This window comes from Squalius cephalus (assembly GCF_949319135.1).
Source record: "Squalius cephalus genome assembly, chromosome: 22".
NCBI lineage: Eukaryota > Metazoa > Chordata > Actinopteri > Cypriniformes > Leuciscidae > Squalius > Squalius cephalus.
The window spans coordinates 31,971,212-31,983,711 of NC_137143.1; the positions used below are offsets into that span (position 1 = coordinate 31,971,212).

General features: G+C 39.0%; 1 protein-coding gene across 2 annotated transcripts in view; it reads left to right on the top strand.

Moving 5' to 3' along the window:
• sptbn1 (spectrin, beta, non-erythrocytic 1) overlaps positions 1 to 12,500 on the top strand; it is a 120,817-nt gene that overhangs the window by 93,244 nt on the left and 15,073 nt on the right. For both annotated transcript variants that reach the window (XM_079857790.1, XM_079857791.1), the window contains 8 exons: positions 287 to 433; positions 1,217 to 1,480; positions 3,402 to 3,626; positions 3,992 to 4,081; positions 5,464 to 5,742; positions 6,582 to 6,712; positions 8,017 to 8,221; positions 10,216 to 10,590. In XM_079857790.1, coding sequence (XP_079713916.1) covers positions 287 to 433; positions 1,217 to 1,480; positions 3,402 to 3,626; positions 3,992 to 4,081; positions 5,464 to 5,742; positions 6,582 to 6,712; positions 8,017 to 8,221; positions 10,216 to 10,590 — 1,716 coding nt within the window. The remainder of the gene's footprint in view (positions 1 to 286; positions 434 to 1,216; positions 1,481 to 3,401; positions 3,627 to 3,991; positions 4,082 to 5,463; positions 5,743 to 6,581; positions 6,713 to 8,016; positions 8,222 to 10,215; positions 10,591 to 12,500) is intronic.

A 12,500-nucleotide genomic window follows, 5' to 3' on the forward strand; every position in this document is an offset into this window, starting at 1 on the left:
ACTTTAGAAGACTGGCAATTTATGGAGAAGATGGAGGGAATTTGTGGACCAAGAGAATTAGTAATTATATAATAGATGTCGTCATAAATTATTGTTATATGTATGTGTGTGTGTGTGTGTGTTTTCTCTTCAGTGGCAACTCTTTTTCTTTGGGTTCCGTTGCCATAACATATTCATTGTGAAATTCAAAGGAAGTCGGCTGGATTAAATGCATCCTCCATGACTCCTATAAACACAAATAATAAAAAGTACATGTTAACTTGACCTTTTAACCCCCTCTGTGAAGCTGTCCCTGTGGATCAATGAGAAGATGTTGACGGCACAGGACATGTCCTACGATGAAGCTCGAAACCTGCACAGCAAATGGCTCAAACACCAGGCCTTCATGGCCGAACTGCAGTCCAACAAAGAGTGGCTGGATAAAATCGAGAAGGTCAGTTATCAATGCATTTAGTTCATTAGCACTCTCGCCATTAAATGTGCAGATTTTTTTCAATTTTAATATGGGTTTATCTCACAAAGCCTCACAGAATAAAAAATCTATCTTCTTATACAGTCAAACCAAAAACTATTCAGACACCAGATATAATTTTTTTTTCTTTCACTAGTGTTTGCAGGACACTATAGTTCATATATGTAAGTGAGGAGAGCAAAATAAAGTAAACTGTGACATATTACACCCAAATATTCTTCATACAGAGACTACCTGTAACAATTTGGGACCAAAAATGATTCAGACACTTTGACCTGAGCAAGTGTTTTTTCTTTAATTGCTAATGCTCTTTTTACACACAGACTGAACACAATGAAGCATTGCTTGGTGATTGGTTGAGCTAAACTGGTATTATCTAATTGTGTAGTTAAATTTAACAGCTGACAGATATTCAACATAATTCATGTGTGAGACAGTCTAACAGAAGGACGGACAAAACCAGTCAAATATCAACTGAGTTCATCATATTTTATTATTACCATTTTCTAAACTGTAGCGAATAAACTGTGATAATGTGAGAAATGTTGAAGAAAATGTTGGTTTGACTCTATATCTGCTTTTTCCTGATATAACAAAAATAAAAGAAGTGCTTTACTACACAAAGTCTTTAATCCTGCCTTGAAGACATTATGCATTCCATATCTCTTCCATATTGATTTATGTTGTCAATATTTGATCTAATTTGAAGTAATTGTCATATGAATATTGTCTGTGTGTGTGCAGGACGGGAAGCAGCTGGTCTCGGAGAAGCCGGAGACAGACGCCGTCGTGAAGGAGAAGCTGGCGGCGCTGCAGAAGATGTGGACCGAACTGGAAACCACGACTCAGACTAAAGCCCAGTGTCTGTTTGACGCCAACAAGGCCGAGCTCTTCACGCAGAGCTGTGCTGATCTGGACAAATGGCTGGTGGGCCTGGAGGGTGAGGTCCAGTCTGACGATTACGGCAAAGACCTGACCAGCGTCAGCATCCTTCTCAAGAAACAACAGGTTTGAGATTACTTCATTTAATCCATTTTTCAGAAATCAAGACCCGTTCTCAACAGAGACGATAAATATATAGTTTTAAAGTCCTCCTGTAGTCGATAATTGTATCCCTTAAAACTCATTTTTGATCACCAAAATGACATATTTAGGTGTTTTTTCCTTAATTCATGCCTTAAAATATCTGAATGTAACTCGACACCCTTGCCTCATTTAGTATGCGCGGTTCTATGAATATGCAAATGAGCCCCGCCTCCACTCACTCGCTCAGCTCAGAGATCCACTGGTTGACGATCACACGTTGATCTGATTGGTTACAAGTTAGTTTGTGACGTCAGAAACACCAGCGATTTCAAAGCGTGTTTTTGAGACTGTCTTTGGTTCACTGCAGTTTTAAGGAGGAAATACTCAGCAATGCTGTCGACTTATGAATTTACACATGGTTTGTCTTAAAGCATATTAAAAACATATAGCTGCCAACTTTTGAGTTTAGCTTGGAGTGAGATTTATGGAAGCGTGGGGGGGGGGGGGGGTACAGAACATAAAGAGAGCCCTATCAGCTGGTAGTATTATTTAAGGTTAAAAATAACTCAAATTAAATATAATGCGTTTTTTTATTATAATAACAACTTTAGTAAAAGTAAAATAAAATATGTCAAGTAAAAATATAATAAATACGTAATATAGTACACATATTTAGCTAAATACTCTCTATAGCTCTTTTTTTCTAGCCAACTAACGTGATAGCCCATATTATGGTCATTAAATGGCTTTCCTGAGGTAAATGTTATGTGACATAATTATTCTCCAGATGTTTTATTGACCTCTTTCCGCGGATGAAAAACATTGATTGTATGAGGAATATACATTTCGGTAAGTTGTACTGTATCTTTCAACAGTGTTCGTGTTTTTTTACTATTAGCTAGAGATGATCGGGTCACGTGCCGCTAGCGATCTGTCACGTCACATTTACAAGCGCCAAAACGGTATTTATTGTTTCAATTTCATAATAAAATTGACAGAATCTGAGAGCTGAGATTTTTTTAATATCATAAGTAACCTGCTCCGTCTCTGTCGGTCTCCGTGTCCTCTTTGCTTCGCGATTTTTTCTGTGCGTGAGAAAATGGATGTGTGACGTGAGAGCGTGTGAAAAGAGTCTCACGGTGAATGCGTGAGAGTTGGAAGCTCTAGACACATAAACAACATTAAAACCCTGATTTTCACCACAGGGGGACTTTAAAATGTATTTGACTATGAACGCTAGAAATTTTACAGCCAATCGGAATCCATCCTGCTTTAAAGAGCTTGAGAATGTATATTTACACTGTAACAATGACACCTTAAAATAAAGTGTAACCGTAAGCATATTTAAAAGTTTTTTTCCTTCATGCCTTAAAATATCTTGAATGTAACTCGACACCCTTCACTCATTTAGTATGCGCAGTTCTATGAATATGCAAATGAGCCCCGCCTCCACTCACTCCTCAGCTCAGAGATTCACTGGTTGACGATCACACGTTGATCTGATTGGTTACAAGGTAGTTTGTGACGTCAGAAACACCAGCGATTTCAAAGCGTGTTTTTGAGACTGTCTTTGGTTCACTGCAGTTTTAAGGAGGAAATACTCAGCAATGCTGTCGACTTATGAACTTACACATGGTTTGTCTTAAAGCAGATTAAAACACCACATAGACACATAAACAACATTAAAAGCTGGATTTTCACCACAGGGGGACTACAAAATGTATTTGATTATGAACGCTAACAGCCAATCAGAATCCATCCTGCTTTAAAGAGCTTGATAATGTATAATTACTCTGTAACAATGGCACCTTAAAATAAAGTGTAACTGTAACTGCATCGTACTTAAAGCCACTTAATATAAAGTGGGACCGAAAATCATGTTTTGAACTCTTTGTTGGTCCAGATCTTGGAGAACCAGGTGGAGGTGCGTCAGAGAGAGGTGGAGGAGCTTCAGTCTCAAGCTCATGTTCTGAGACAGGAAGGCAAAGACACGGACGAGGTGGATGGACGTCGGGTCGAGGTGGAGCAGAAGTTTAAGGAGCTGCTGGATCCGCTGTTGAAGAGGAAAAACTTCCTCATGGCGTCGCGCGAGATCCACCAGTTCAACCGCGACGTGGAGGACGAGATTGTACGTTTGTGTTTAAAATAGGGGTAACACTTTACAATTAGGCTCATTACATTCGTTAGCATGAGCTAAAAATGAACTGCATTTATACAGCATTTATTAATCTGTGTTAATGCTAATCTCAACATTTACTAACACTTGTCAACATTAGTTAATGCACTGTGAACTAACATGAACAGCTGTATTTTTTATTATCTAACATTAATAAATATTAATAAATACACAAATGTATTGCTCATGGTTAGTTCATGTTAGTTAATTCATTAATTAGTGTTAACTAATGAACCTTATTGTAAAGTGTCACCAGAATATGCGTGTGAATGTTTGCCTGCTTTACTGCAGATGTTTAATGTGTAGTTTCTCGACAGCTTTGGGTTGAGGAGAGGATGCCTATCGCTACGTCGACAGACCATGGCAACAATTTACAGACGGTTCAGCTCCTCATCAAGAAGAACCAGGTAATGTGTTTAGGGTTAACTGATTTTTAAAATTGCTATTTACAAACACACGCACATTCAAATAGCAATTCTGGCGCAATTCAATACACTCTTAACACCTGGCGTTAGCGGTGTAGCGATGCCCTCGTGTCACGATTCGACAGATATCACGAGACTGAACTCACGATACGAGAATATTGCGATACTCCAAGACATATGATAAAAGGTTAACAAAAATGAACTGTTGATTAAAATGCTAATTTGGTTTTACATTGTGTGTGTAAATGAATAGTCTTGGACTTGGTGCTGGAAACCCAAAGCACAGGACAAAAGGAGACACCAGAATAACAATATTCATGGTTCTGAAGCTGAAGCTGAAAATACAAAATTATATTAGATGAATATGCTTGAACTGTTACGAACTGCTTCGAGACACGAAGGTTGAGATCCAAATGCAGCTTTAATTAAGGGGCAATCCAGACACATAATCCAATATACAGGCAATAGGTCAAAACAAAAGAGTAATCCACGGAACAGGCAAGAAATCTAAAAACCAAGAGACATGAAACCAGGGAAAACGCTCGGAAATGCAGTGCAACAACATACAAAACTTCGCAGTGAGTGAATGAGTGAACATGGTATAAATAGGCTGAGACTAACAGGGTAATGAGACACAGGTGAATGCAATCAGTGATGATCAGTCCGGGCAGTGAGTTCTGGGAAATGTAGTTTGTGAGGAAGTGATAATAGTCTGGTGTGGAGTGCCCTCTGGTGGCTCTCAAGGGCACTCCAGCTGGTGACCGTTACATGAACTCTGTCATTGACTAGATATATTTAAAATAATGTAGGCCAGTTTTTACTACATCAGACATTTGGCATTATCAGGACCCACAAATATTCCCCCATTATATTCAACATTATATATATAGTAGTTTAATGTAGTACTGACACAAAAACTCTGTAAACTTGATTTTTTTTCTCACACAGTAATTTTTATTTTGGGTGAACTATACACAATACATATTGTCACTATCCACGATATTGTTGCATTTTTGTGTTTCGCATGGACACGCGGAAGCAATAAAAAAAAAATCTATATTATGAATTTTTAAGGCCAGACAGGTAGTTTGTTGAGGTCAATTTGTAGAGAAAGACCACACGCCTGCGAACATATATATATATATATATATATTCAAATGCGCATACCTATAGACTAAACATGTAATACGCATGTGCACGCCGTCTGCGTTTCACAGATTCAAGTTTATGAAGATTGCGTTACAGATTGTGTTACTGTAATTTCCTATTATCACTGTAAAGCTGCTGTGAAACAGTCTGTATTGTTAAAAGCGCTGTATAAATGAAGGAGACTTGACTATGATACATTGTGACACCGCACACAGACACTGCAGAAGGAGATCCAGGGCCATCAGCCTCGCTGTGATGATATATTCGAGCGCAGCCAGAGTATCCTGAAGGCCGACAGCCCGAACGTGGAGTCGATCCGGTCCCGTCTGTCGGACCTGCAGGAGCTGTGGAGTCTGATCATCCAGGAGACCGAGAAGCGCCACTCCAGACTCGAGGAGGCCCATAAAGCACAGCAGTACTACTTCGACGCGGCCGAGGCCGAAGCCTGGATGAGCGAGCAGGAGCTCTACATGATGTCTGAAGAGAAGGCCAAGGTTTGTGCAAGAGTTATGTTCTCGTGAATGTGAGCTGTGTGTGTAGATATCATTAATGTTAATGTGCATGGAGATATTTTGTGCATTTAAGGTAAGAGACTAAAGGCAAAAACATTGTTTTTTCATTCAACTTGTCAATTTTCACACTACTGGAAAGAAAACATCCAAAATGTTTGAGTCAGAAATCTCCACTTCAGCTTCACATTTACATGCACCAAATTTATCAGTTTTATTCATACACACACTAACAGTCAGAAGTTTTGGATCGGTAAGATTTTTAATGTTTTTAAAAGAAGTCTCTTCTGCTCACCAAGGCTTTTTTTTTTTTGATTAAAAAAAACAAAACAAAAAACAGTAATATTGTTAAATATTATGACAATGTAAAATAGCTGTTTTCTATTTTTTTTATTTTTGTTTTATAATTATGTTTATTGAATTTCTCTTAAAATACAAACTATAACAAGACATCAAGCGTCCAGACTTTGTAAAACTGGCCTGTTTTTCCATGTCTGTTTTCTATTTTAATATATTTTAAAATGTAATTTATTCCTGCGATCAAACCTGAATGTTCAGCATCATTACTCCAGTCTTCAGTGTCACATGATCCTTCAGAAATCACTCTAATATGAGGATTTGCTGCTCAAAAAAACATTAATTTTATTATCAATGTTGAAAACAGTTGTGAACAATTTATTTTCATGATTGTTTGATGAATAGAAAGTTCAAAAGAGCAGCATTTAATCGTTTGCCCTATTCACCTGTGGTTTCTTGCCAACATTAGCTTGGTTTGATATTTTGTATACTCCGGTTCTGAAGTGTTGTCTCGCTGTTGTTCCCAGGATGAGCAGAGTTCAGTGGCCATGCTGAAGAAGCACCAGATCTTGGAGCAGGCGGTGGAGGACTACGCGGAGACTGTGCACCAACTGTCCAAGACCAGCCGAGGCCTGGTGGCCGCCAACCACCCCGAGAGGTGCAGAACACCTTCCGTTCACACTGACAATACACTCCATCTGAATCTGGATCTCAGTTTGACTCTGATATTGACTTTGACTCTCACTTTAAAACTTATGGATCTGAATTTGAATGTAAATCTAAATCTGATTTTGGCTCTGGCTCTAAAACTGACTTTGATTCTAAATCTGGATCTGGTTTTTCAGATTTGATGAATTTTATTGATTTAAAAATTAGTTCTAAACCTGTATAGGGATTTGAATTTAAATATGTGGCTCTGAAACTGACCTTGAGTCTAGATTTAAACTGATTTTTACTCTAAAACCAATTTCCACTTCCAATTTTTTATTTTAATTCTAAATTTGTATCTAAATTTGCTCATGATTACAATTCTGAAACTGGTTTTTAAACTATATCTGGATTTTAATCTTAATCTGATTTCTTCTGGCTCTGAAATTGAATTTTATTTTGATTTTAAACCTGGATCTGAATCTGCTTTTGACTCTAAAACTAATTTTTATTTTTATTCTAAATCTGAATCTAAATCTGCTTTTGACTACAATCCTGAAACGGATTCTAAAACTTGATTTTAACCTTAATTTGATTTGATTATGGCTCTCAAACAGATTTTGACTTTGATTCTAAATTTGGATCTAAATCTGGATTTGAATGTTAATCTAATTTTGACTCTAAAACTAACTTTGACTTTCATTTTTAATTGTGATTCTAAATCTGAATCTAAATCTTATTGTGTCTGTATTGCTGAAACTAACATTAATTCTAATCTAAATCTAGATAATATGTTAATCTGATTTGATTTTGACTCTAAAATGGACTTTGAATCTAAATCTGAATTTGACCAATTAAAAATCTGTATTTGAATGTTAATCTTATGTTAACTCTGACTCTAAAACTGACTTTGAATTTGATTCTAAATCTAGATCTGAATCTGATTCTAACTATGGTTCTAACCTTGTTTCCAAATCTGGATACTATTATTAATCAGATTTTAACTCTGACTCTAAAACTTACTTTGAATTTGATTCTGAATCTTTATCTGAATATGATTTTGACTGTGACTTTGATTATAAATCTTGATTTGAATATTAATCTGATTTTAACTCTGACTCTAAAACTGACTTTGAATTTCATTCTAAATCTGGATTAGAATCTGATTTTGACTCTGAATCTGATTCCAAATTTGATTTGAAACTAATCTGAATTAGACTTAAACTCTCACATTTGTACTTCGAATCAGAGACCGTCTCTTGAAATCTCTTGATCTTGAAATGAACCCTGACTTTGTGTGTGTCTGTGCCGTAGTGAGAGGATCGGCATGCGTCAATCACAGGTGGATAAGCTTTACGCTGGACTGAAGGACCTATCAGAGGAGAGGAGAGGCAAACTTGAGGAAAGGTTTAGGCTCTTCACGCTGAACCGAGAAGTGGATGATCTGGAGCAGTGGATCGCCGAGAGGGAAGTGGTGGCTGGATCTCACGAGCTCGGACAAGACTACGAACACGTCACTGTGAGTCCCAGTTCTAGCACCTCTATGTCCAGCATATTCTTGCAGTTATTAATTATACAATAACAAGGTGCTAAATCATGACAAGCCTTGAAAACTAGGACAAGTATTTTAAAGTGAATGCGAGCCAATGCAACTGTTACTATGCAAAACAGCATTTATAGTCTTCTGTGCTTTCCACACAAACACACACTCCGTTTAATCAGGCCAAACTGATTGATTTATGGAGGAAATGTTTAATTTTCACTTAAAGGGGTCATGACATGGATTTTTAAATTATTTTAATATGTTCCTTGAGGCATGGCAATGTTAATAATGTTTTAATCTAAGTTTCTTTGCAAACTCTCCATTACACTGTGTCTCGTTTACGAAACAATCTGGCGTCAAATGCTCAGAACAATCATATAATCTTTCGTCGTGATCCAGGAAGCCATTAAAATAAACCATCCACAGGCCGTCAGCCGTTAAGATACCAAAGGGCAGTGGGCGGGGCCTATGATGCAATGATGTAAAACTAATGGTCGATGTCTTGCTCTGGAGGCGGGCATATGCAAATGTGTTTCTCTGTGTGGCGTCACAGAAGCTTGCAGGATGTTTTAATGGTTCAAAGGCCTCTGTGTCAAAAGATCAATTTTATTTCTCATGTCATGACCCCTCTAAAGTAATGAACAGATCAGATTTATGGCATAGTCACGAACCAGAAATGAAATAAGCTTTTAGTATTGAAAATAAAATGTTTGTTGTGTAGGACTGAATGGTAATCAAACTATAGACACAATTTTAGCAGTGTGGGTGATCATCACATAACCTAATTTATATTCATGAATGGTGCAGTGCAACATGTAAATAAGACTATACGTCCTTGCACACTGAGTCCGAGATTAAGTTTTTTTCGTATTCGTCATTCTGTGGCTCTTAGTTGTCAAAACACCTCTCAAAATGCTTGCTACGGATGCGGATAACACAGAAAATCGAACCCGATCCGAATTTTTTTATGACGGACGAAAGTTTCGGAGGCAGTGTGTAAACATGATTGACACAATGCAAGGTCATATTTATTTTTTAACGTGCGAAAACTTCGGACGAGAATTTCGGACTCAGTGTGCAAGGACTTTAAATGTTGTAAATGTACAAAAAGAAATCAAGCGTAGCGTCAGTTCTGGCAGGTCACGTTAGTCAAGCTCTCATCAGTGACTCTCAGCTGATCCATGTCTACCTATAGGACTACGACGCCTATCACTGTATAGACCTTATGTAGCCCCGCCCCTTATGTAGCCCCGCCCCTTATGTAGCCCTGCCCCTTATGTAGCCCCACCCCTTATATAGCCCCGCCCCTTTTCAGCGCTGCGCTCGTTGTCTTTTGACTTCCGGTCTGTATTTTCGCAGCGATCTTGCGTATTTATGAATGAACAGCTCGTTTTAAAATCTTCCCGGTCTACTGACATTTGTTAAGACATCTGCTTTAAACATTACAGTCCTCATGATAACTTTCGTTAACTTTACATTAAGTAAATCCACTTCAAAAGGTAATTACTCCTGGACAGCAGCGCCATAGGAATATACAGAGCGACCGCAGAAACGGAAGTTCAAAGACAATATTCTAGAGATGGCGGCGCCCTCGTTTCTCTGGCGCATAAGGTCTATACGGTACATATATAAGCTCCTTCAGTATTATCAACAGCTATTGCGTTTCTCAGGAGCGAATTACCCTCCTCCCTCCCCAGCTCCGCCTGTCTCAGTCAGGATTTGAATCAGACTAAAATTCTCTAATTATTTTGTACATTAAAATTAATTAAAGATATCTGCAATGCATTAATGCCGGTTCTGTTCTGTTTACCCTACGGGGGGTTATTGCTTTTCTTATCCATGCTAGGCTGCCCAGAACAGAACCAGACCGCCAATCCAAACTGTATGCTAATTGTCAATCGTATTTGACGATAGTGGTCCTGACAGAAATGATCTTATAATAAATGTGTTTGTTTTCCTCTCTACTACAGATGCTGCAGGAACGCTTCCGTGAATTCGCGCGGGACACCGGAAACATCGGTCAGGAGCGTGTGGACGGCGTGAACCGCATGGCGGACGAGCTGATCAACGCTGGCCACGCCGACGCCGCGACTGTGGCCGAGTGGAAGGACGGTCTGAACGAGGCCTGGGCCGATCTGCTGGAGCTCATCGACACGCGCACACAGATTCTCGCCGCATCCTACGAGCTGCACAAGTTCTACCACGACGCCAAGGAGATCCTGGGCCGAATCCTGGACAAGCATAAGAAGCTTCCGGAAGAGCTGGGCCGAGACCAGAACACGGTGGAAACCTTGCAGAGGATGCACACCACCTTTGAGCACGACATCCAAGCACTTGGGACGCAGGTACGTGGGTCAGAGACAAAAACACACACAGATATTAGTACGCAAAATCATTTTGGGCTAGAATGAATTGTAAACATTCTCTTCTCAGTAAAATGGCATAATATGGATCTTGATTCATGCATCACTGATATCTGAAGGTGAACGACCTGTCTTACGAGATTAATATCGCACAACAAATAAGTACATTAACCAGTTTTATTGGCTGAATGCACTAATGCACTTTATTAATGGTAGCCTGGGAAAACCCAGACAAACTTCTGGCAAATTTAGATTTGCTCTGAAAGTAGTCTGGCAAAGAGCTCATTCAAGACGATTTCTAATCCGTCCAAATCGAGGCACCAATCAGAAACGTTGGGGCGGGCTTTACACGATGACGATCGCTCTGATTGGTTTTAGGTCTATCCAACTGCGCCCAGAGGCATTTGAGCGACGTCCGTTCAACTTTTAAATGCATTATTATATTCAAATTGCAAACACATGAGGACAGTCTCCATGAAAGACCCACTGGCAGATGAACGTGCTACTACATTTCTCTCTGAAACGGTAGGAAATTAAATTAGATTTAATAGAGGATTTTAACTGTGACACGATGATTGACAGGGCAGTTTACGTGACAGGATGCACGCGACAGATCCGTCCAATAAAGATGACGAAGTAGTATGTCCCAAAGCTTGCCTACTTTTTTGCTACACATTCAAAAGTAAATACATTTTCTTCACAAAAAGAGTACATACTTTTATGGCGTAGTGTAACTTAGGCGAATTGGGACGCAGCATATGGCTTTACACGATGACGATCGCTCTGGTGGGTTTTAGGTCTATCCAATTACGCCCAGAGGCATTTGAGCGACGTCCGTTGGTGACGCCCCTTTGGAAATGATTTATTAATGAAGATTTGCCAGACCATAACTCAGTTACTACTGAGAATGGTTTGGTTTTAACCAGGCTATATTAATGGATCACAACATGTTATGTCTTTTGAAATCTCAGACTTTGTCTGCATCATTTTTTTATCATCAAACCTTTTAAGGCCCTCTGAAATCAACATTTAAGTTTTTTAGCTTTAGTATGAATATGTTAGCCTTAAGGTAATGAATAAGCTGAATATGCATATGAATATGAATAACAAAATTCGCATTTAGGAGATACAGGCATTCAAAAATTACAATCTCTCACTTCCGCTAAAATGGATCACAAATTTTTATGACGTCACTGCATCTCATCACATCTTCTGTCCAATCAAATGCTCTCTAGAATCTAAAACTCCGCCCCCTATGCTATAAATACCACCTGGCTAAAGGGACCGTTGACACGTCACGGGTTGGAGTGTGTGTTCGGTTGCTCAAACGCTCGAGTTTTATTACGTTTTCCAACTGAACGTTGGTTAGGGATTAAATGGCTAGAATTTATTCACATCTCTACTATTGTATCAAACATATCATCAGCGCTCGAATTCGCTTCCATGTGCTGTCAAGTACGACTCGCAGTCTGTGAGGTAAACCAAACACTATTGGCTATTCGAAAAGGGGGAGGAGCCATTCAATAAGTCCCGCCTTCGCTTCCTGTTTCAGTGGAAATTACGTCAACGCATCAAACAAAGCCAAGGAACTTCAGAGGGCCTTTAATCTTCAAATGTTGTGCATCCAGCATTTCTGCAACATGTATCCAGTGTTGCCAGATCAGGTTGATGATTGGCTGCGTTTAAAGGGGTGGTATAATGCCACTGAGACAACAGTCTCTGTTGTCCAGTAGAGTGTGTACGTGAAGTTTTAGCTCAAAATACCCCACAGATAATTTTTATAGCATGTTAAAATTGTCCTTTTTTGAGGGTTGAGCAAAAACGTTTCGTTTCGTGTGTGTCTCTTTAAATGCAAATGAGCTGCTGCTCCCGGTGCAGAGGGCGGAGCTTCA